Consider the following 21,062-nt stretch of genomic DNA (forward strand, 5'->3'; position numbering starts at 1 on the left):
CTCGGACTTACTTCTGTCACAGTTTGGTCCATACTTGTTGGAGGAGGAGCAGTACTGACAGCGAGAGCCGCTGAAGTTGGAATCACAGATACATGATCCATTTCCTCCAATCCCCTCCAAACACTAAAACAGAAATAACACTTCCATTTCCTCCAATCCCCTCCAAACACTAAAACAGAAAAAACACTTCCATTTACTTCAATCCCCTCCAAACACTAAAACAGAAAAAACACTTCCATTTCCTAAAATAACGGAACAGTGTAAAACTTGGTACATGTACAGGAGCAGACCCCAGATGAATACACTGGTTTTACTGTGCATGCGTCGTCGTAATGGTTCCTGGTTCCTGTTTGCTGGTTTCTTTGAGTCTCTCTTTCTTGCTGTAGCAAAACAACTACCAGCCACACTGTTGCGTGGCAATAACAAAGTATCTATCTATATTACGGGTTGTTCATGGGATTTTCTGCATGGATCAACAGATTTTAACCCTTCAAATGTTCTAAATAACAAAGTCATCCCTGAATCTGAACCTTAACTGAAAGATTAAGGCCCCTTTAAGGTGAAAGAGAAAGTTAAAGCCATTTTGGGAAAAAGCCCTGACTTTTCACCGTCAGGTGTAATCAGAAATTGTTGAGGACTTGATGAGAGTGTGTTTCAGTGTGTTGGTGTCGAATCTACCTGACCGTGTCCGGAGCACGGACTCTGGTATCCACCTGGACAGGGACTGCAGTCCGGACCGTAGAAACCTTTGCAACATGCTGGAGTCTGAACACAGAAGCACGTCACTGAGTGAACACCTCGTTCATATCTGAACATATATGATGTTTGTGACTCCATAGTGTTTAATCCCAGTTGGCCCTGATACTAAAGAACCAGTGACTTTGTGATACTGATGTGGTAGTTCACCGTGACAGTGGCGTTGCAGACGGGCGAGCAGCCTGTTGCCGGGATTCTAACAGCTGGCCGGCTGATGGACAGAATGTAAACACATCCGTAGGTGGAGGAGCCCTGATCAATAAAGAGATGGATCGTCGTGTTTCTGATCATATACTGAGACTCTAATTCATACAGATTTAATATAACAATCAACAGAGTGAGACGTCTTACTGTGTAAAGTCCAGACGAGCACTGAGACAGTTTGACTCGGGAGCAGCTGACACATTCACCCTGAAACAACAAAGAGATGATCAGACTTCTCAAAGACACTTCACAGCAAAGTGACGCTAAAACAAACTGTTGTTCTCTCATTTGTTCAGTTTGGAAACAAAGCTGAGCAGGGATTAAAAGAAAGCATGCAAACATGAGACTAAACGTTGATGAAAACTGAACTGAAATGTATTTGTTGACTAAAACTGATTCATATTTTTGTCAAAAGACTAAATTAAATCAAAGTCAGGAGCCAGAAGGAACTCTGGAAAAAGGAACATGGCTGCCGTCGAAGCTCACCTTGATGATTTTGGTCTCTGTGATGTCACACCTGTGGGGCAGCACAGGTTGGATGGAGGGCGGAGTCAAAACTCCATCCAGAACATACAGACGTCCGTTTTTAGCTTCCACTGCCGCCTCCAACACCGCCGCCCCATCAACCAAAATCTGACCCTGCAAAAAGAACACGAGTCAAACAAATCAACACATTATCATTATCATTATTATTATTATTATCATCATTATTATTATCATTATCATTATTATTATTATTATTATCATTATCATTATCATTATTATTATTATTATTATCATTATTATCATTATCATTATTATTATCATTATCATCATTATTATTATCATTATCATTATTATTATTATCATTATCATTATTATTATTATCATTATCATTATCATTATTATTATTATTATTATCATTATCATTATCATTATTATTATTATTATCATTATCATTATTATTATCATTATCATTATCATTATTATTATCATTATCATTATTATTATCATTATCATTATCATTATTATTATTATTATTATCATTATCATTATTCGTTAAGAGGTTGTATATTCATTTCTTTCCTTATAATAAAATCAGTTATGTATTCTGCCAGTCTGTAGCTCCTGTTTACTGATGTAGGCTGTGATGTACTTAATAACTATTAATTAATTATTAATAAAACTATATGACTAAATACTTAATGAGTCAAACCCTGAAGGTTTTGCTCATTAAAACTTTATCGCATTTTCTTGTTTCACTACTTTCAGTAACAGACTTCCGTCACGGCCTCTTCTGAAAGGAAACTCTTTGGAGTTAATTATCAGAAAGTCAGAATTAGTGTAAATGATACTGAACTAAAGTTACAGAGAAACAAACAAACCTTTTTCTACTTTTACCGTTACTACTTCTATTATTTTCTAATTTTACAGTTGTGTTTGGACAAACAGACGTAAGAACTCGTGGACGTCTCACTGAGATCAAGATGGCCGGAGAGAGATTTCTAAGATCCACACTTACGTTTTCTGTCACGTTCATCGTCAGAACCTGATTGGCCATCGTCACAACTGTGGGACTGGACACGGCGTTATAGACCTCCAGCTTCAAACGGGAAAATGAATCATCATCAGAAGATTTGATGGAAATAAAATGTGTTTAGTGAATTAAAAGATCAGAAGTCAGCTGTACTGACCGCGGTGGACGGCACGATGTGGTTCCTGAGCAGCTCCACCAGTTTGCTGTGGCCCTGAATAAATAAATATGTTGTGCATCATTTCGGTGAATTACAGTTACCAGATGTGTTTGAGAGTCTGCGAGTGCTGAGCGGTTCTTACTTCAGGACTGCTGAGGAACTGCAGGTGACCTTCAGTCATCGCATCGAAGGCCGAACTGCTGGGAGCAAAGACGGTGATGGGACCAGGCCGGTCCACGACTGACGCCAGCTCAGCTTTCTGCAGAGAAAGTCGGCCGCTTCAGTAAATGTGTGACAGAAACACAAACTTAAGATACGTGTTGCAGTAATGTAGATAAATTGGTGATATATGCTCTCCTTTAGTTGTGGATGTATGCGTATGTAAATTTAAGATATACGCTCTCTTTGACTTTCAGTTGCCATATTTTGTTTCCATGAGTTGCATTTATGTAAATATAAAAATGTGTGATTTACACTTTATTGCAGCTACATAACTGCAATAAATACACAAAGATGAAATGCTTTCGTGAGTTGTGCAGTTGTCTGTCCTGATCACCTTCAGCCCACATCCAGTTTCAGTCCAGAGTAAATGCTGATGATTGCACAACTGACCAAACTGATTTTCTTATTTCTTATTATGTAAAGTGTCACATCAAAACATTATGCTTCTACACTTCACATCCTGATCAAACAGGAGGTGAGCTGATAATCGGGACATTTTGTCACAAAGTCCAGAACTACGACCGTCAACTGAACCTCCACCTGTCACCATCTCCAGCGTTAGTCTAAGTGTGGTATGAATATCCATGGTTCCCAAAAGAGAGCTGTAATCTACATACCTCTAATAAAGACTTGAACTTGTCAAATTTGCCGTAGTCAGAAATGATCTTCATCAGGTTCTCCTGAAGGAAACATACGAGATGTTCATGTAATGAGACCAATGAACGAGTGAATCAATAAAACGACAGAAACTTTAAAGTTTTGTCAGTTAATTCTTTTACAGAAAACATCTCTGTGTTTTCACCTGTGTGTCGCTCTCCACTGTGGGTGAGACACTGTCCATCAGCTTATTGATGATGTGAATCATCCCGTTGGACGCGACGACGTCAGACTGGATGATCACTCCTTTCTTCCTGCTGCCATGGATACGGATTTTAGCCAGAGTGTCCTGGAAGAGAACAGAAAGATGCTCTGTGGAGAGAAAGGTCACTCGAAGCTGATGTGCAACCAGCTGGTGTTTGGATGCTTTAATGTTTGGACGTGTGGAGAAGCGTCTCTCTGGACTCGGGGCTTCTGGAGGTTACCTTCCAAGACACTGAAACAGTTTGTACGACACGTCGTCTAAAGTCAAACTCTTTACATCTGCCCTGAATGTTGCAGAGCTGCTCTGCGTGCTGTGTCTTGCAGGTAACCTGGAACTCCGTCCTCCTTCACCCCCTCATTGCTGGCACCTGTTGGCCTGCAGAAAGCCTCCCGAGCTCCCCCCCCCCTCTCTCACAGTGCAGCCAGTATCAGCAGCGCTGTTGTCTGTTTCTTTGTTCACTTTTTGTTTGCTTTATTTGCAATAAACTTTGTTTTGCAAATTATAGTTGCTGTTTGCTTCCCTTGAGCCAAGGTCGTAACAAATGTCCACACTCACTGTGTGTGATACTTGTTGAAGGATCTCAGACCCCTTAATTAACACCTATGACCCCCCGAAAACCGTAAAATAAAATTCTCATTATTTTCACTCACAGTCACTGTGTGATGTGGTCGTGACTGTTGGATTTGTGGGTTTCAGAAAGTTACAGAAACTGTCAGACGCAACTCTCTGAATGTTTCAATGTTGCTTGTTTCTGAGGTTTCTCTCCGGTTTGATTTCATCTTCTGAACACTTGAAAACATAAACTTATTATTATTATGATTATTATTATTATTATAACTCTTCTGATGAATGAAGCCTGTGTTTTGTCTCTCACCCCCTCTGATGTGTCCGTCTCAGCTGATTTTCCGGTCAGAGTGTAAAAGACATCAGTTTTCTTCAGAGTGTCAAAGGGCATCACCCCAGCAACCAGGTGCATCTTACACAGGTATTTAGCTTTGGACAAGTCAGCTGTCAGAGTCTTCACCTGGTCAACAAACAAACAGTGACGTGACTCTGACTGAATAAATAAAAGTTAATAAATCTGATCTTTCAGGTTATTTGATGGGATTCTTACTGAAGTTCCTCTGAAGCCTTTATTGATCGGGACAAAAAGAGTGAAAGGACCCAAATTCTGCAGAGGCCACGAAAGAGAACCTGAAAAAACACACAGAATCACTATTAAAGTTAGTTTTATTCATGTAGGACACATAAGAATTACTTGTAATGTTAAAAAACGGATTGAAAATGCTTAGAAACAGAAAACGTTAGACACAACGAGAGATACAAGGTTTCACTAAAATGTAGGTGTGAAGAACAATTACGCTGCCCCCTCTCAACGACATTGTCAATACAAAAACAGTCTGCGATCTCTAAAAGCTGGGAACTCTTGTTGTAAGTTTCTGTAATAAATTTGAAAAATGTGTTTCCATCAGACTTTATCCAACTCTTCTGCAAACCCCAGATTACGTCCCACGACAGTGATGTTTTACATCCAATGCCAACGGTTTTTAAATTCTCAGTTACGGCAATATCTGCACATGGGAACTAGATTATGGTTAAGGTCAGGAAAAAGTCGTGGATATGGAAAATAAACTAATAAATAAATAAAGTAAAAATAAAAAAAATAAATCATTAAAGTAAGGTCAGGGATAGACAACAATTGGTTGATATTAGAGAAAGATTTCAGTTCCAGAGAAAGTGAACATTTTGGGGAATCCTCTTATTCTCTTTCTTTCCGAGAGCGAGATGTTCAGATGGAGCTGGAGTCAGGTCACGGTTAGCTTAGCTTAGCATAAAGACTGGAAACAGGGGGAAACAGCTAGCCTGTCTGAGCACCTCTAAAGGTAACTGATTAACACGATCTGTCTCATTTGTTTAATCTGAACGCAAACAGAAATGTAAAAATAGCAGTTTAAGTAAGCAAGTAAGTAAAATAGCAGTAAGTTGCTTCGGTTTGATAATTTAATCAATGTAATGCAATGTTTGATTTTTATTAGAAATGAATAAATAATCATCATACCGAACAAAGTGATGGCGTTGCTCAGCTGACCGCTCCATTGTCCTCCAGGTTCTGTGTTCAGACTTTTCAGACGCTGTATGATGTTCCCATAACACACTTTACCGTTACCAAGGTAACCCTGGAGACAGGTGCACCTGAGTAACATAGGTACAGGTGATGATCCCGCTTCAATACTGTGATACATGTTAAAAACATCTGTACATTCAGTAGATACAGAAGTGAAAATAAAGAAAATGCAGCGACTGACTCGACTCTTCCTGGTCCCACAGTGGTACAGTTGGCGTTCTTGTGACAGGAATCAGGTCTACAGGAATCCTTCAGGCTGCAGCCGCCGTTCGACAGGGTGTCAAAACCAGGAAGACACTCACAGTGAGACTAAACAAAACAGCCGGTACACAGAGGGTTAATTTCCTCTGAATATACAGAAGCACTGCTGCCCCCTGCAGGCTGCAGCATCATTACAGCCACAATATCATCGTGTCTGCAATTTATACGCCAACATTATTCATTTATTCATCTTGATCCCGATTCTTTTCTTAATTCTGTTCTCATTTATAATCCTGATCCTGTTCCTGATTCTGATCCTGAATCTGTTCCTGTTCTTGTTCCCGATCCAGATTCTGTTCATGATCCTGGCCTTGTTCCTGAACCTGTGTAAATAAATCTTGATCCCGATTCTGTTTCTAATGCTAATCCTGTTCCTGATCTTGTTCTTGATCCTGTTCCTGCTCTTAATCTCAATCTTAATCTTGGTTCTGATTTTGTCCTTGACCTTATTTCTGGTCTTGTTTCTGATTCTGTTGCTGAACCTGCTTCTGATCCCAATCTTGTTCTTGATCCTGTTCTTGATCTTGTTCCTGCTCCCATTTATGATCCTAATCTTGTTCCTGATCTTGATCAGGATCCTATTTCTGATCCTGTTCTTGTTTCCAATCCTGATCCAAATTCTGATCCTGCTCTTGATCTTGCCCCCGGCCTCAGTATTTCCTTACCTTCCCCGGGCCGTCGTAGACACAGCGTGCAGACTCGGCGGAGCAGCCTCCCTGTTTGGTCTGACATGGATCGATGGCCATGCAGACTCGTCCGTCCCCGGTGTAACCCTCGTTACAGGCACAGAGGTGCTGGTTTGGACCAGTGTGGACACAGGAGGCGTGAACATGACAGACCCGCTGGAGACAAGGGTTTATGGCTGAAGAGACGGAGGAGAAAAGACAAACATCACAACGACTTTTAAGGTCCTCTTCAAGACGTCTTATTGGTCAAATGAAATCTTAAATCACGAGAACAGAAACCAAAATTGTTAAACCTTCTGGAGTTTTCTGAAACTTGAGGCTCAGAAAATACTTAAACATTTAGTGCCAAAAATATAAGGATCAGGATCAATGAGAAACATTCTCCAATTGTTAACATGATGAATCATGATTATAGTGTGTAGGTGTCATATCACTGTGTTCTCTGAGTTCTCTGTATTGGTGGAAGGATTGAAACCCATAGGATTCACTGCGAGCACAGACATTGCTTCTTTTTGGTTAGTCCGAATCTTTTTCTGATCCTGTTCCTGATCTGTTCCTGCTCCAGATTCTCTTCCTTAACCTGAACTTGTTCTTGTCCCCGATCCTGATCGATGTTCTGTTCCTGATCTTCATCCTGCTCCTTTTCCTAATCTTTCTCCGTCTCCCAATCATGATCTTGATCCTGTTCTTGTTCCTAACCAGATTTTGATCCTGATCTTGATCCTTATGCTTATCCTGATCCCAATCTTGTTCCTGATCCTAATTCTGCTTCTGCTCCTATTCTTGATCATGATCTTGTTCTTACTTCTGATCTTGATCCCAATCAAGTATCTGATCCTGATCTTGTTTCTGATCCTGTGCAAATTACTGCAAACTAACTGGGGCTCGCTTTACCTAGGTGCCAATCCAAACTTGCAAAAAACGTTCAAGATGGAACATATTGGAACCTAATTCCCATAATTTAATCTGAATGTATACCAGTGAGTAAATGATTATTTATGAGGTGAGAATGAATGTTGTAGTTTATATACAAACTCACATAAACACTGAGCTCCTGATTTCTGGTATCCAGGTAGACACTGACACACCAGCTGTCCTGTCAGAGCTTCTTCCATACAGCGAGAGTTCTGCTGACAGCTGAGAGCTGCACACTCAGGTAACTCTGAAACACAAGACAGTATCAGCACAGGTGACAGGTGACAACAAAAACACTCCAGGTAACAGGTAACAGACAGCTGAGAGCCGCAACCTCAGGTAACTCTGAAACACAAGACAGTTATCAGCACAGGTAATGGGTAATAGGTAACAGTAAAGGTAACAGGTGGCAGGTAAAAGATACAGGTAACTTCCATCAGAAACAGGTACCGGTTACCAGGTACTGGGTACAGGTAACAGAAATAGAAGTACAGGTACAGGTGACAGGTAACAGGAACATTACAGGTAACAGGTAAAATATAAATGTAATTTTTAACAGTAACAGAAAAAGTAATAGAAACTGTAACAAAAGACAGTACAGGTAACAAAACAGAAACAGCAAGCAACCAGGTACCGGGTTCGGGTAACAGAAACAAAAACAAGAATCAAGAATCAGGAAGAGAATCCATACAGGTAACAGAGTTAAAGATAAAGGTTAGCAGGAACAGGCACAGGTAACAGGTAACAAGGACAGATAACAGGTAACAGAAAAAGAAACAGAAGCAGTGACATGTAACCAAAACAGCACAGTTACCTGTTACTGTAATAGGAAACAATACAGGTAACAGTAACAGAGCACAGGTCACAGGTAACTCTAACATAACATAACACCAGAATCTTGCAGCTACTCATCTAATGATCACGTTGTAGAATAACTGACTGACCTTGATCACAGTTTGGACCTTTATATCCAGAGAAACAGGTGCAGGTACCAGCACCTTTTAAACCAGAGTCACACAGACCGTGGACACATGAACACACTGCATAGACCGAAAACAAAGAAGAAGAAACGCATGAGAAATAAATGTGAATGTTTCTGTGTGAACTGACGAACAGATGGATCTTTTTTATTACAATGTTACTTGAAGATACCTGAACTACAGGTGGGACCATATCGACCAGATGCACAGTCCTCACATGCAGTTCCTGCAAAGCCCACCTGAATCCATCGCACACACACACACACACATACACACACACATAAATCTGCAGTCACAAATATTACCTTTTAAAGGTTCCCTACTACAATGTAAAGGATCCCTAGAACCATCTAATGTAATCTTAAAACCTCCTCAGTGACCACTAGAACCTCCTAATGTACCACTAGAACGTCCCAAAGGATGCGTAGAAGCACATACGTATCCCTAGAACTGGCTCAGTGACCACTAGAACCACATAAAGGAGCACTAGAACCTCTTAAATAATTACTACAACCACGTAAAGGTTTTAGAGAAACTCCTCAATGAAAACGAGAAGCTCCTAAAAACCTAAAATCTCTGAAAAAGGGCCACTAAAGGATGACTAGAACCACCTTAATGAGTAGAACCTCTTCACTGCTGTAACACCTAACTTTCCTCCAGTTGATCAATAAAGTCCGATTTTTTTTTTTTAAATCCAATCCAACAGTAAATGTGTATTATTGTATCCAGGTGTGTGTTATGTTACCTGACAGCTGCAGGTTCCGTTTCCTCCCACTCCATCAGAACAGACTCCTCTGTTGCTGCAGGGTCTGTCGGCCTGGTCGGGACACTCTGAAACACAAACATCACATTCGCACCTCGCTGAGAACACAACAGGAAACAGTCAGCAGAGGTTTGTGGAGAGTCGTGTCAGCGTAGTTTTCATGTTTTCTGTAAGGAAACAGATCCTCCCTCCATCCATCCCTCCACTTCCTTCCTTGTTCTCGTCCCTCTCTTTAGTCTTTATCTTCTTCCTCTGCCCCTCTCTTATCTCTACATGTCATTACTTCACCAACCAGCTTTGTTTCCTTCTTTTCACTGTCATCCTCTAAGACAACAAAGACGTCCTGACTGTCATTTACAACATTTATCATCAAGATACATCAGAAGATCAAAACAGTTTACACGAGCCCAACTCGTGAAACTCAGGAGTCTGGTGGAGTTAAGAGATACAGTAAAAGGTTTGAATCCCAGGACGACCTGTGGACATCCAGTCGGTCCAGCTCCATGTGTGACCGTCAGCACATTTCTGTCCTGCTGACTGAGAATCTGCAGAGAGGAAGGAAGTCCTGGTTTCTGCAGGATGATCTGCATCCTGCAGGAACCAGGACTGAACACTGACTGAACACGTGACGGGAGTCACTCCTCGACACTGAACAACTGCTTTTTAGAGTTTAAGACATCTAAAAAATAATCCTTTCTTTGACCTTTATTGATATTCACTTAGTGTCATCAGATCAGTTATGTTAGTGAAGTGCTGCGGCCCTACAAGCCAGAGCCTTAGAACCTCAGCCAGGGCCCCTCTGGTTGTTCCTAAGTCCTGGTTCAAAACTAAAGGTGACCGGGACCCCTCTGTTACTGCCTGAAGATCTGAGGCTGCAGAATCACTGACATCTTTTAAAACTTGTTTTTTTATCTCTTTGTCAGCCCGAAGTTTTATTTTCCAGTTCCTCTATATTTTATGTGTTTTATTAGTTTATTTTACTGTTTTTATCTTATTTTACATAATTTGAGGCATTTTAATCTATTGAATTCTTTGTGCTTCGATGGATTTTGTTTAATTGTGGTTCTGAATTGTTTTAATTTAGTTTTTCCCATGTATAGCACTTTATAATGTTGTTTTGAAAGGTGCTACATAAAAAGTTTATTATTATTATTATTATTATTATTATCATTATTATCAGTTAAAGATCAATATGCCAAGGAATCTTAAACAGTCCGCCGCTTCAGTAGATATGGCATCAGGGGTGACTGCGTTGACTTGAGTGTCTAAACAAAACCAGACAAGTTTGTCTGTGTCTTCAAAACTGTTAAAAATGACTCATCTGACCGTTTGCTGATCGGACACCTCTGTTACAGGTTCATTAGGTTTTGGCACAAAAACTATTTGGGTAGAATTTAAGAGAAATGGTTGTCATGGTTAAAAGAAACCAGTGTAGACTGTTGGTAGGAGACAGGATGTGGTTTCCATGTTGATTAAAATTTAATTGTGAAACACATAAAGACCCAGGACCACATCCACTGTTCAGACCCATTCTGGAGTACATCAGGGCTCATACTTGGTGCCCCTGGTCTTTCCTTTAGCAGGTCAAAATTTAGACTTGAACACAAACAACTTCTGACTCTAAGAGGAAGATTTTCATGAAATGTCCTGATCTCATTCCTGTTCTCCAGGAGATGAACCTGCAGATGTTAATGACCCCATGACCTTTCCTCTAGCGCCACCAACAGGTTGAAATCAAACCTCGATGAACACGTATCAAGGTATAACAACATCGTATTGAGAAAACTATTATCCAGATTTCCATTAAGTTTATTGATCACATTCCTGCTCCTCAGAAGATGCCCCTTTAGACTGGAATGACATTAATATGTTTCTATACTCACCGATACAGTCTGGACCCCAGTAACCTGGACAGCAGCTCTTCATCTCCGCCTCTCTGTAGCACTCGAAGGAGCAGCCGCCGATGGCCAAGTTCAGACTGGGAGTCCTGATGTGGTACCTGCACAGAGGAAGACAAATGTCTGACTGTAAAGTTTCATTTTAACTGACAGGATGTTGACACCTGTTTGGACATGTTGATGCTGTTAGACATCAAAATGTATCCAAAATAAATAAACGTCTTGTGCGTCTTGCTTTTGAAAAACTAACATTTGTGATGAAGGGAAAACACTCGACCTTTGAGAAGATGTGGAGCTCTGTTGGGGGGGTACTAACTAAGATACCGACTTGTGTGAATAAGAGAAGAACTTCTGTGAACAGGATACAAGATATTAGCTTTCAGGACTTCGGGGTATTGAAAAACTTGAATTCTATTAGCTGATGTGTGTGAGATTATTTTACATGCTTGCATATGTGATATTATGTTTTGGTGCCTCGCTGTGATGCTTCATGTTTGCACATTTTGATTTGTTCGTATTGTTTATTTGTTCGTGTACTTGACTATTGTTAAATAATAGAGTTGTGTTCCTCACTTGCAGTCGTGAGCGGTGGATCCGGGCGTCTGTTTGTATCCCGATGGACAGAGTATCAACGTGCTGATGCTGCAGGAGTGACACGCTGTCCGAGTCCTCAGCACCGTCGAGTTCGAGCAGAAGTTCTGGCACAGAAGAGGGACGGGATATTCAGACGTATGTCACTCAAAACAAGAGACAGGAGATTAGACAGATTGAACAGTGTCGTCCAATCATGCTTCCTCCAACTGAGGCTGAAAAAACACGCCGGTGTTTTAAAGTTGATCTGAACATTTACTGATTACATTTAAAGCATTTCCTCTACGAGCCAGAGCCTCAGATCCTTCTGGGCTCTTCCTAAATCCTGGTTCTAAAGTAACATCTGCACACCGACTACAAACCACAACACTCATTTAAATGCACAATGTTTCCATTAACAACTCAAGTAATACACAATAAAAACTCAATCGAAAGTACAGGAATACCAAGAGCAGGGGTACGGAAACTATAATATATTAAAATATTCAGAAAACAGTGTTTTTCTGTTTTAGCGTAAACAGGAAGTGACTGTAATAACTCCACTAGCTGCTGTGGTTATCAGCTCCATCTGATCCACCCAGGAAACACACAGAAACACTCACACAGGTCCTGGAAAAGACCTGGAAAAGCCCTGGAGTACTTTAATACAGCTATCTAGTTTAGGTTTAAGGTTATTGAATTATAAAATCTCATGTTTCTGCTGATTAATGATGAAAAAATACATTTATAAGCTTTACAACACCTCAATCATCCCATAATCTATCAAACACACTTTAACAGGCAGCAAGTCATTTATAAATGTTTCTGACACGAAGAAATCAACATAAGGATCATTTAGGATCTGAGGATCTGTCTTGTAAATCAAGGAAAGGATTCAAGGGTTTAAGGGACTCTGAATGAGTCACAGCTGGTTTGAATCTCAACATGAAGAGTTTGAGGGTTAAAAATTAATGTTTTGTTCTCTTGTCTGCATATTTGCATATTGGACGTTTTCAGTAATGTGAACTCAGTTTCCAGCAAACTTTGTAGCAAAGCTAAAATATAAGTATTTATAATATAAGTATTAATAACATAAGTATTTATAACATAAGTATTCATAATATAAAATAAAAACTTTACTTTTAAAGAAAGTGAAAGAAATGCATTCAAACAATCTGCAAACTTGATGAATATTGTCTGCAAACAGCAACGTAGTCTAAACGTCGACTACTGATGTCACTTTATACATGTGTGTGTGTGTGTGTGTGTGTGTGCGTGCGTGTGTGTGCGTGTGTGTGTGTGTGCGTATATGTGTGTGTGTGTGCGTGTGTGCGTGTGTGTGTGCGTATATGTGTGTGTGTGTGTGTGTGTGTGCGTATATGTGTGTGTGTGTGTGCGCGCGTGTGTGCGTGCGTGTGTGTGCGTGCGTGTGTGTGTGCGTATATGTGTGTGTGTGTGTGCGCGCGTGTGTGTGTGCGCGCGTGTGTGTGTGTGTGTGCGTGTGTGTAAAGCCGTATTACAAACATGAAACGTCTCTAAACTGTCTTCAAATGTCAAATTCTGACTAAATAAATAAATAAACAGATTCTACCTGTTGTGATGCAGCTGAGCCCGTCTTCATCTCGTCCATCATCATCATCATCATCATCAGAGACACAAACAGCAGCTTTAAACTCTGACAGGACTCCATGACTTCTGTCCTCTCCGAGTCTCTCAGCTGATCTGTGGACAGTCTCTCAGTGTCTGTCCTCCTTTTCAGCATCTCCTCCTCCTCCTCCTCTTCCTCCTCCCCCTCCTGTCACTCTGGTCCCTCCTCCATCAGTCCTCCATGTGTTTCCTGAAAATCCACTGAAACTCAAAGAAAACTGCTGAGTCGGATGATTTTTACACACAGACGAGGAACTTTTTATCTTTTTCATCAACAAACAAAGAATCGGAGATAAATGAAACGTCAGGTTTTTAAAGCTGATTCTCTTTAAAGTCAGTTTCCATAAATGTGACGATTTTACTCAAAGAAAAGTTCAAACAAAACAAAGAAACGCAGAGTTTCACAAATATCTTGCTGCCATTTAGAGCTTCATGTGCTGACATTTAATCCATAAATGCAGCGTGAAAAGTAAAATGTTTTGCTGTTTATGGAAACGTTTGTCAGGTGCCAGTCGCTCAGAAACATCACTGATGCAGAAAAGGTGTCCGGATCCAGACTGTGGACCAGACTGTGGACCAGACTGTGGACCAGGCGTGGACGCTGACCTGGGCGAAGGTGTCCCCAGGTGTCCGCAGGTGTCCCCAGGTGTCTGCAGGTGTCCACAGGTGTCCCCAGGTGTCCGCAGGTGTCCCCAGGTGTCCGCAGGTGTCTGCAGGTGTCCCCAGGTGTCCGCAGGTCCCCAGGTGTCCCCAGGTGTCCCCAGGTGTCCCCAGGTGTCCGCAGGTGTCCCCAGGTGTCTGCAGGTGTCCACAGGTGTCCCCAGGTGTCTGCAGGTGTCCGCAGGTGTCTGCAGGTGTCCCCAGGTGTCCGCAGGTGTCCCCAGGTGTCTGCAGGTGTCCCCAGGTGTCTACAGGTGTCCCCAGGTGTCTGCAGGTGTCCCCAGGTGTCTGCAGGTGTCTGCAGGTGTCCCCAGGTGTCCGCAGGTGTCCCCAGGTGTCTGCAGGTGTCCTGCTGTCGACTCCTCAGAACTTTGCTCGTCATATTTTCTTTAGAAGCTGAAAAAACATCGGAAAGGTTTGAATCTGTTTCAGCAGTTAAAATAAACTGAGATCATTAACTGCTGCGAAATCTGATCTATTGAACTCTGAGCTCGAGCTATCAGCCAATCAGGTAATGAGTGTGTGTGTGTGTGTGTGTGTGTGTGTGTGATGACGGAGCAGGAAGGAAAGAGAAAAGAGCGACTGAATCAAATTTACAGTCCAGGATTTCCTGTTATTCACTGCACACACACACACACACACACACACACACACACACACACACACACACACACACACACACACAACACACACACACACACACACACACACACAACACACACACACACACACACACACGCACACACACACACACACACACACACACACACACACACACACACACACACACACACACACACACACACACACACACACACACACACACACACACACACACACACACACACACACACACACACACACACACACACACACACTCAAACTGCTGAGTGGCAGTACTAACAGGACGGTGGAGTTTGTTTTAAATCACACGTTAACCTACAACATATGAAGCTTTGTGGAAATATTCGACACAAATAAAGTTCAGTGGGTTCAAAGTTCAGTGAAGTTTCATGAAAGAAATTTAATATTTATTCTAAAACAAAAGTGTGACGAAGCTCAGACGCTGTTGCTCTGAAGAGTTTTATGAGATTAATATCTCTTCTTCTGCAGAAACGTCTTCAGAAAGAAGCCCTCCCACCTCATACGGCCACTGGTGTTGTTATTATTATCATCGTAAGGTGATGATAGAGTTGGTCATAAGGTAACGTGGGGAATTGTTAACTTCCAATACATACATCTATATACAGTGTATATATATATAAGTTATAACATATATCTCAGATATCTGATCAATAACACCGTAGATACTTCGAACATCACTTTGTTTGCTCCTGATGTTCTTCTTTCTTCGGTCTCGTGTTTTTCTTAGCAGTTTTTTAAATCATTTCTGTCACATGTAAATAAAAGAAAAACAACAATCTGAATATTCACCGGCTGGATGTTATTAAACCGATCATTTTAAATGTCAAATCCGCGCTTTTTATTTATCTTTACTGTGAACCTGTCAGCGATGCGTCTGCTCTGTTTGTTGAACACTTTGTAAACTGCTGTTTATTATTATTATTATTATTATTGTTGTTACTATCATCATCATTAGAGTGGAAGAGTCAGTTTTGACTGCTTGAGTGTTTAAGTCGATGTTTCCGTATCATTACCTTTTTATTCAAGTTTGGTCTTTGTAGTTTTTGTTCACCTTCCTGTCTTTCCTCCTTCAGTCCATCGGGGGGCAGCAGAGTGATGACATCATAGAAGTGGATACAGGAAGTCCTCTGCAGCTGATAAAGTGGTTACAGACGTTAACAGACAGGAAGTGACTGCTTTAAATATTTGTTATATTTATATTTATCTGTTTGTGGTGAACCACAGGGACGAGTTCAGGGTCCTCTGATGTTCTGTAAAAACAAGCTTGACATGTGAAGCGTGACACTAATTAATTATGAGATAGAATATATCAAATAAGACAAAATGGGACATTTATTATATTAAAACTGATATTTTTAGCATAATTAAATGTTTATATGTAATGTTTATTTACACATTTGTCTAAATATGTAACATAGAGGTAATAAAGTTTAATATTCCAGAGTAAGTTTTCAAAAATTAAACATCATATTTACGCATAAATAAATGTTTGTTGCCAAAAATAAAATACAAAAACATTTTATTTCATTTTTTATATTCTTTTATGTTTTCTGATTTTCATGAATGAGTCTGTTAATAAAGAAAAACATAACCGATTATTAATTATTAGTTTAAATGTTCAGTTTTTCTTCTTTAGAAGAAAGTTGGGTGATAATTGTTTTTCCTGTTTTCTTGTAATGAGTCTTAAACTCTCATCACCGAGTCTCAAACAGAAAAGTCTGAAAAATATCCAGAATCCTTTTGATGAACCTCCCATCAACCAAAATACAACGTAAGTTCAATCCTGCTCCATAAAGGAAGTTCTGCAGTTCTCCTGTTGGTGGCGCTGCAGCTGCAAAGTTTAGAACTCATTTTTAAAAACTTCTGCAAACCTGCAAAAACTATAAAACAAGTTTCAGAAGTTTCCTGTGAATCCGTCGTGTGTGTGAGGGTCACGTCTGTATGGCGGACCCCGCCACTAACAATAAAAACCACTGTATAGAGATATAATTTAGATATAATTACTGAATGTAAATACACTGAAATAAACAACATCCAAACTGATGTGATTTCATGAAAATCTTCAGGATCACAACTGTAAGTGTAAATTAGAATAAATAACGGTGTTTGTTTCTTTCATTGTTTATTCAGATTTTTCACATGAATGAAAATAAAACACTGCAGTTTAATTCAAAATGATGCGCAACAAACAGTTTTCCTGTTGGGGGCGCTGTGACGAGTTTTAATCTTGTGAAAATGAATATTGGAGAAATTGTAATTTACATTTTGACCAAACAGCAGTCTGGAGATCTGTTTCTGCGTCCAAACGTCTCTCTGCTGAACTGTCTGCTGTCGATCAATCAGTCTGTCGCCTGCTGAAGACGAGACCACCAGATTTACTTCAATTATTAATCATTAACATAAAGTATATCTTGGTGGTACTCAGGAGGGGCATTGTGTATTGTTTATCCAAATTCTGAGACTTTGGCCCCACCTGCAGACAAAACAGACAGCAGCGGCCCCCCAACACCTCGTCATCAACTGCTCAAGTTGTTAGCTACGAGCTACAACTTGAGCCCTGTGTTGTTTTCAGCCTATATACTTGTTTCATGTAGTCAGTCTGTCCCATCAGAGCAGCCGAACCAGCAGTCAGCAGCTCCTGTCTGCAGTGGACCCGTGGACGGACAGACAGCTGTCTCTGGATCACTGTGAGACTGAAGGAAACTTAGAAACAGCAGGATTCTCAGGCAGCTTCTGCAGCCGCTTTCTTCTCTGGTTGGTGTAGTCCCTCATTCGTCCAGGAATTAAAGGCCTATCATATGCTAATCAGGTACTTAACAGTGATGAGGGAGGTGCAGCCAGAAAACAATAGGCCTGATTACTGATTACTGGGACATCATGGAAACTATTAGGTCAGTTTCAGGTGAAACTAGGCAGGTAAACAGCAGACACTCAGGTAGACTCCTTCCTGAGGGCGGGGCTTAAGCAACACAGAGTAGCTTAAATTTCTGAGTTCTCAGACCATTTTCACAATTGAGAATGACTTCCGGATGGGAGCCGAAACGTCTTGATTCTGAAAACAGCGTCCAGACGACTACGACTGAAACCTTTTCTAAGGTTTCTTCTCTGGCGTCTCAGCTGGTTTCTGGAGGTTTATTCTGGACGGACGTCAGAGTCGATGATCTCCTCTGGAAGTGTGAGTCGCACTGAATGATTCGATGTGAGTTTCATGTCTCCGCTGCAGCTCCACCTGATGACAAACTACAATAACTTCCTGTTTTTACAACACCTGCATGCACCTGTCCCTTTCACCTCACCCAGTATCTTTGCCTCACCTCTCTCCCTCCTCACCCCCCTTCAACCCTCCTGCTCCCCCCTGAGGAGGCGCCTCACAGTGTGAAACATGTTAATTTACATGTTAGCAACAAACTGGGATCCAGTGGCGAGGAAACGTATTTGGCCCATTTTGACTCAAAAAGTTTTTCACTGAGGTCAAAATTCATCACATCATCACAATTCATGACATCATCTCACGTGGACCAGATCTTTACTATAGAAAAGTTCCTGATTGGTTGAAGAAGAATCCAATAATGTTCGTCCAAACCTGACACGTCAGTTTGTCTTGAAAGACTCGTCTCTTTTTAAAAAAGCTTTTCTTTTCCAGGTGTATTCTATCCTTTATTTACTTTCCTTTATGTTCAGGTGTGTTGTCTTTATTTCCAGGTGTGTTGTCTTTATGTTCAGGTGTGTTGTCTTTCTGTTCAGGTGTGTTGTCTTTCTTTGCAGGTGTGTTGTCTTTATGTTCAGGTGTGTTGTCTTTCTTTCCAGGTGTGTTGTCTTTATGTTCAGGTGTGTTGTCTTTATTTCCAGGTGTGTTGTCTTTATGTTCAGGTGTGTTGTCTTTATGTTCAGGTGTGTTGTCTTTATTTCCAGGTGTGTTGTCTTTATGTTCAGGTGTGTTGTCTTTCTTTCCAGGTGTGTTGTCTTTCTTTCCAGGTGTGTTGTCTTTATTTGCAGGTGTGTTGTCTTTATTTGCAGGTGTGTTGTCTTTATGTTCAGGTGTGTTGTCTTTATTTGCAGGTGTGTTGTCTTTATTTGCAGGTGTGTTGTCTTTATGTTCAGGTGTGTTGTCTTTCTTTCCAGGTGTGTTGTCTTTATTTGCAGGTGTGTTGTCTTTATTTGCAGGTGTGTTGTCTTTATGTTCAGGTGTGTTGTCTTTCTTTCCAGGTGTGTTGTCTTTATGTTCAGGTGTGTTGTCTTTATTTGCAGGTGTGTTGTCTTTATGTTCAGGTGTGTTGTCTTTCTTTCCAGGTGTGTTGTCTTTATGTTCAGGTGTGTTGTCTTTATTTGCAGGTGTGTTGTCTTTATGTTCAGGTGTGTTGTCTTTCTTTCCAGGTGTGTTGTCTTTCTTTGCAGGTGTGTTGTCTTTATGTTCAGGTGTGTTGTCTTTCTTTCCAGGTGTGTTGTCTTTATTTGCAGGTGTGTTGTCTTTATTTGCAGGTGTGTTGTCTTTATGTTCAGGTGTGTTGTCTTTCTTTCCAGGTGTGTTGTCTTTCTTTGCAGGTGTGTTGTCTTTATTTGCAGGTGTACATGTCGTTCATGCTCTCGCAGCGCCTGCAGCTGACGTAGCAGCACCAGACAAACTTGCACTCGCAGCGCTGGACGTGTCTCACCAGGTGAGTGTTGTATCCTCTGCCACAGCACAGCAGGTTGCAGCCGTCGGAGCCGGTGGACGTCCGGTTGCAGCGGCGTCCTTTGGTGCCGGCGATGCCCCGCCGCCGGTCCTCCAGGCAGTAGTTTGGAGACTTGTTGAGGAAGATGAGCTGCTGTTTGTCGACGGGGAGGCGACGCTGATCCTTCCTCCTCATCTTTCTCCTCGAGCGGTCCGACACCTGAACGCTGTGCTCGTAGCGCTCCTTCAGGTACACGCCGACACGCTCGAACGCCGCCATCGTCCTCCAACATGTCTTCACAGCACAGGAGCCGGAGACGCCGTGACAACGACAGTCTGTGGACATCGTCCTGTCAATCGCCTGAAGGACAGAGAAGAGGAGAGGACGCTGAGTGAAGACACAAAGGACAGAAGAAGAAGAGAGGACGCTGAGTGAAGACACAAAGGACAGAAGAAGAAGAGAGGACGCTGAGTGAAGACACAAAGGACAGAGAAGAAGAGAGGACGCTGAATAAAGACACAAAGGACAGAAGAAGAAGAGAGGACGCTGAATAAAGACACAAAGGACAGAGAAGAAGAGAGGACGCTGAGTGAAGACACAAAGGACAGAGAAGAAGAGAGGACGCTGAATGAAGACACAAAGGACAGAAGAAGAAGAGAGGACGCCGAGTGAAGACACAAAGGACAGAGAAGAAGATAGGACGCTGAATGAAGACACAAAGGACAGAAGAAGAAGAGAGGACGCTGAATAAAGACACAAAGGACAGAGAAGAAGAGAGGACGCTGAGTGACGACACAAAGGACATAAGAAGAAGAGAGGACGCCGAGTGAAGACACAAAGGACAGAGAAGAAGATAGGACGCTGAATGAAGACACAAAGGACAGAAGAAGAAGAGAGGACGCTGAATAAAGACACAAAGGACAGAGAAGAAGAGAGGACGCTGAGTGAAGACACAAAGGACAGAGAAGAAGAGAGGACGCTGAATGAAGACACAAAGGACAGAAGAAGAAGAGAGGACGTCTTAATGAAGACGGTCATTAAGTTCGTCTCCGCGTCTGTTCATGAGACGTTTGGACATTTGTGCACCTGCTTCAAACATCTCGCTATTTAGCCAGTTTGATATTTAAGGCTTTTATTGTGAAGCACTTTGTAACTTTTGTTTTGAAAAGTTCTACATAACTCAAGTTCCTCCTTGAACACTACGTGCTTCCTCTTCGACCGTGGAAATCAAACGGCCGACAGTTGAACAGAGAACTTAGCGAAGATTATTGATCGGAGCCTGATCAGTAAATGGGATTCAGTTATTTTAAGAAGTCCGTGTCTTGGTCACCTGTCGTCCGGCCTCACTGTTGTGCTGGTTCATGGTGGTCAGCGTGAAGCCTCCGCTGGTCGTCGACCTGTTTTTGACAGAGCTGTCGATGAACTTGCGGCTGAACCAGGTCCCGTACTGGATGTGGTCTGAGCAGCCGCCCCAGTGCCAGCCCTCCGCCGACGAGGCGCCGCCCTGCAGCCGAGCGTCGCAGCCGCACTCCGTCATGTTGCC

The 21,062-nt window shown here is 41.6% G+C and overlaps 2 protein-coding genes across 2 annotated transcripts in view; both read right to left on the reverse strand.

Moving 5' to 3' along the window:
• Positions 1-13,662, reverse strand: part of stab2 (stabilin 2) — a 40,723-nt gene extending 27,061 nt beyond the window's left edge. The window contains exons 1-22 of the mRNA XM_044186589.1: positions 13,507-13,662; positions 11,919-12,043; positions 11,331-11,446; positions 9,430-9,515; positions 8,857-8,923; positions 8,649-8,744; positions 7,829-7,951; positions 6,769-6,965; positions 6,024-6,151; positions 5,777-5,910; positions 4,832-4,911; positions 4,592-4,741; positions 3,658-3,801; positions 3,473-3,535; positions 2,776-2,892; positions 2,634-2,687; positions 2,462-2,542; positions 1,447-1,599; positions 1,108-1,167; positions 907-1,008; positions 679-765; positions 12-123 (exon numbers count right to left, since the gene is read on the reverse strand). Of these exons, the coding sequence (XP_044042524.1) occupies positions 12-123; positions 679-765; positions 907-1,008; positions 1,108-1,167; positions 1,447-1,599; positions 2,462-2,542; positions 2,634-2,687; positions 2,776-2,892; positions 3,473-3,535; positions 3,658-3,801; positions 4,592-4,741; positions 4,832-4,911; positions 5,777-5,910; positions 6,024-6,151; positions 6,769-6,965; positions 7,829-7,951; positions 8,649-8,744; positions 8,857-8,923; positions 9,430-9,515; positions 11,331-11,446; positions 11,919-12,043; positions 13,507-13,605 (2,374 nt within the window). The 5' untranslated portion in view covers positions 13,606-13,662. The remainder of the gene's footprint in view (positions 1-11; positions 124-678; positions 766-906; positions 1,009-1,107; positions 1,168-1,446; positions 1,600-2,461; positions 2,543-2,633; positions 2,688-2,775; positions 2,893-3,472; positions 3,536-3,657; positions 3,802-4,591; positions 4,742-4,831; positions 4,912-5,776; positions 5,911-6,023; positions 6,152-6,768; positions 6,966-7,828; positions 7,952-8,648; positions 8,745-8,856; positions 8,924-9,429; positions 9,516-11,330; positions 11,447-11,918; positions 12,044-13,506) is intronic.
• Positions 13,663-19,304: 5,642 nt separating this feature from the next.
• The window catches only part of wnt16 (wingless-type MMTV integration site family, member 16), a 6,715-nt gene continuing 4,957 nt past the window's right edge, over positions 19,305-21,062 (reverse strand). The window contains exons 3-4 of the mRNA XM_044186488.1: positions 20,850-21,062; positions 19,305-19,879 (exon numbers count right to left, since the gene is read on the reverse strand). The exon at positions 20,850-21,062 is cut by the window's right edge and continues 77 nt beyond it. Coding sequence (XP_044042423.1) covers positions 19,421-19,879; positions 20,850-21,062 — 672 coding nt within the window. The 3' untranslated portion in view covers positions 19,305-19,420. The remainder of the gene's footprint in view (positions 19,880-20,849) is intronic.

Source organism: Siniperca chuatsi, linkage group LG23, assembly GCF_020085105.1.
Source record: "Siniperca chuatsi isolate FFG_IHB_CAS linkage group LG23, ASM2008510v1, whole genome shotgun sequence".
In the NCBI taxonomy this organism is placed as follows: Eukaryota; Metazoa; Chordata; class Actinopteri; order Centrarchiformes; family Sinipercidae; genus Siniperca; species Siniperca chuatsi.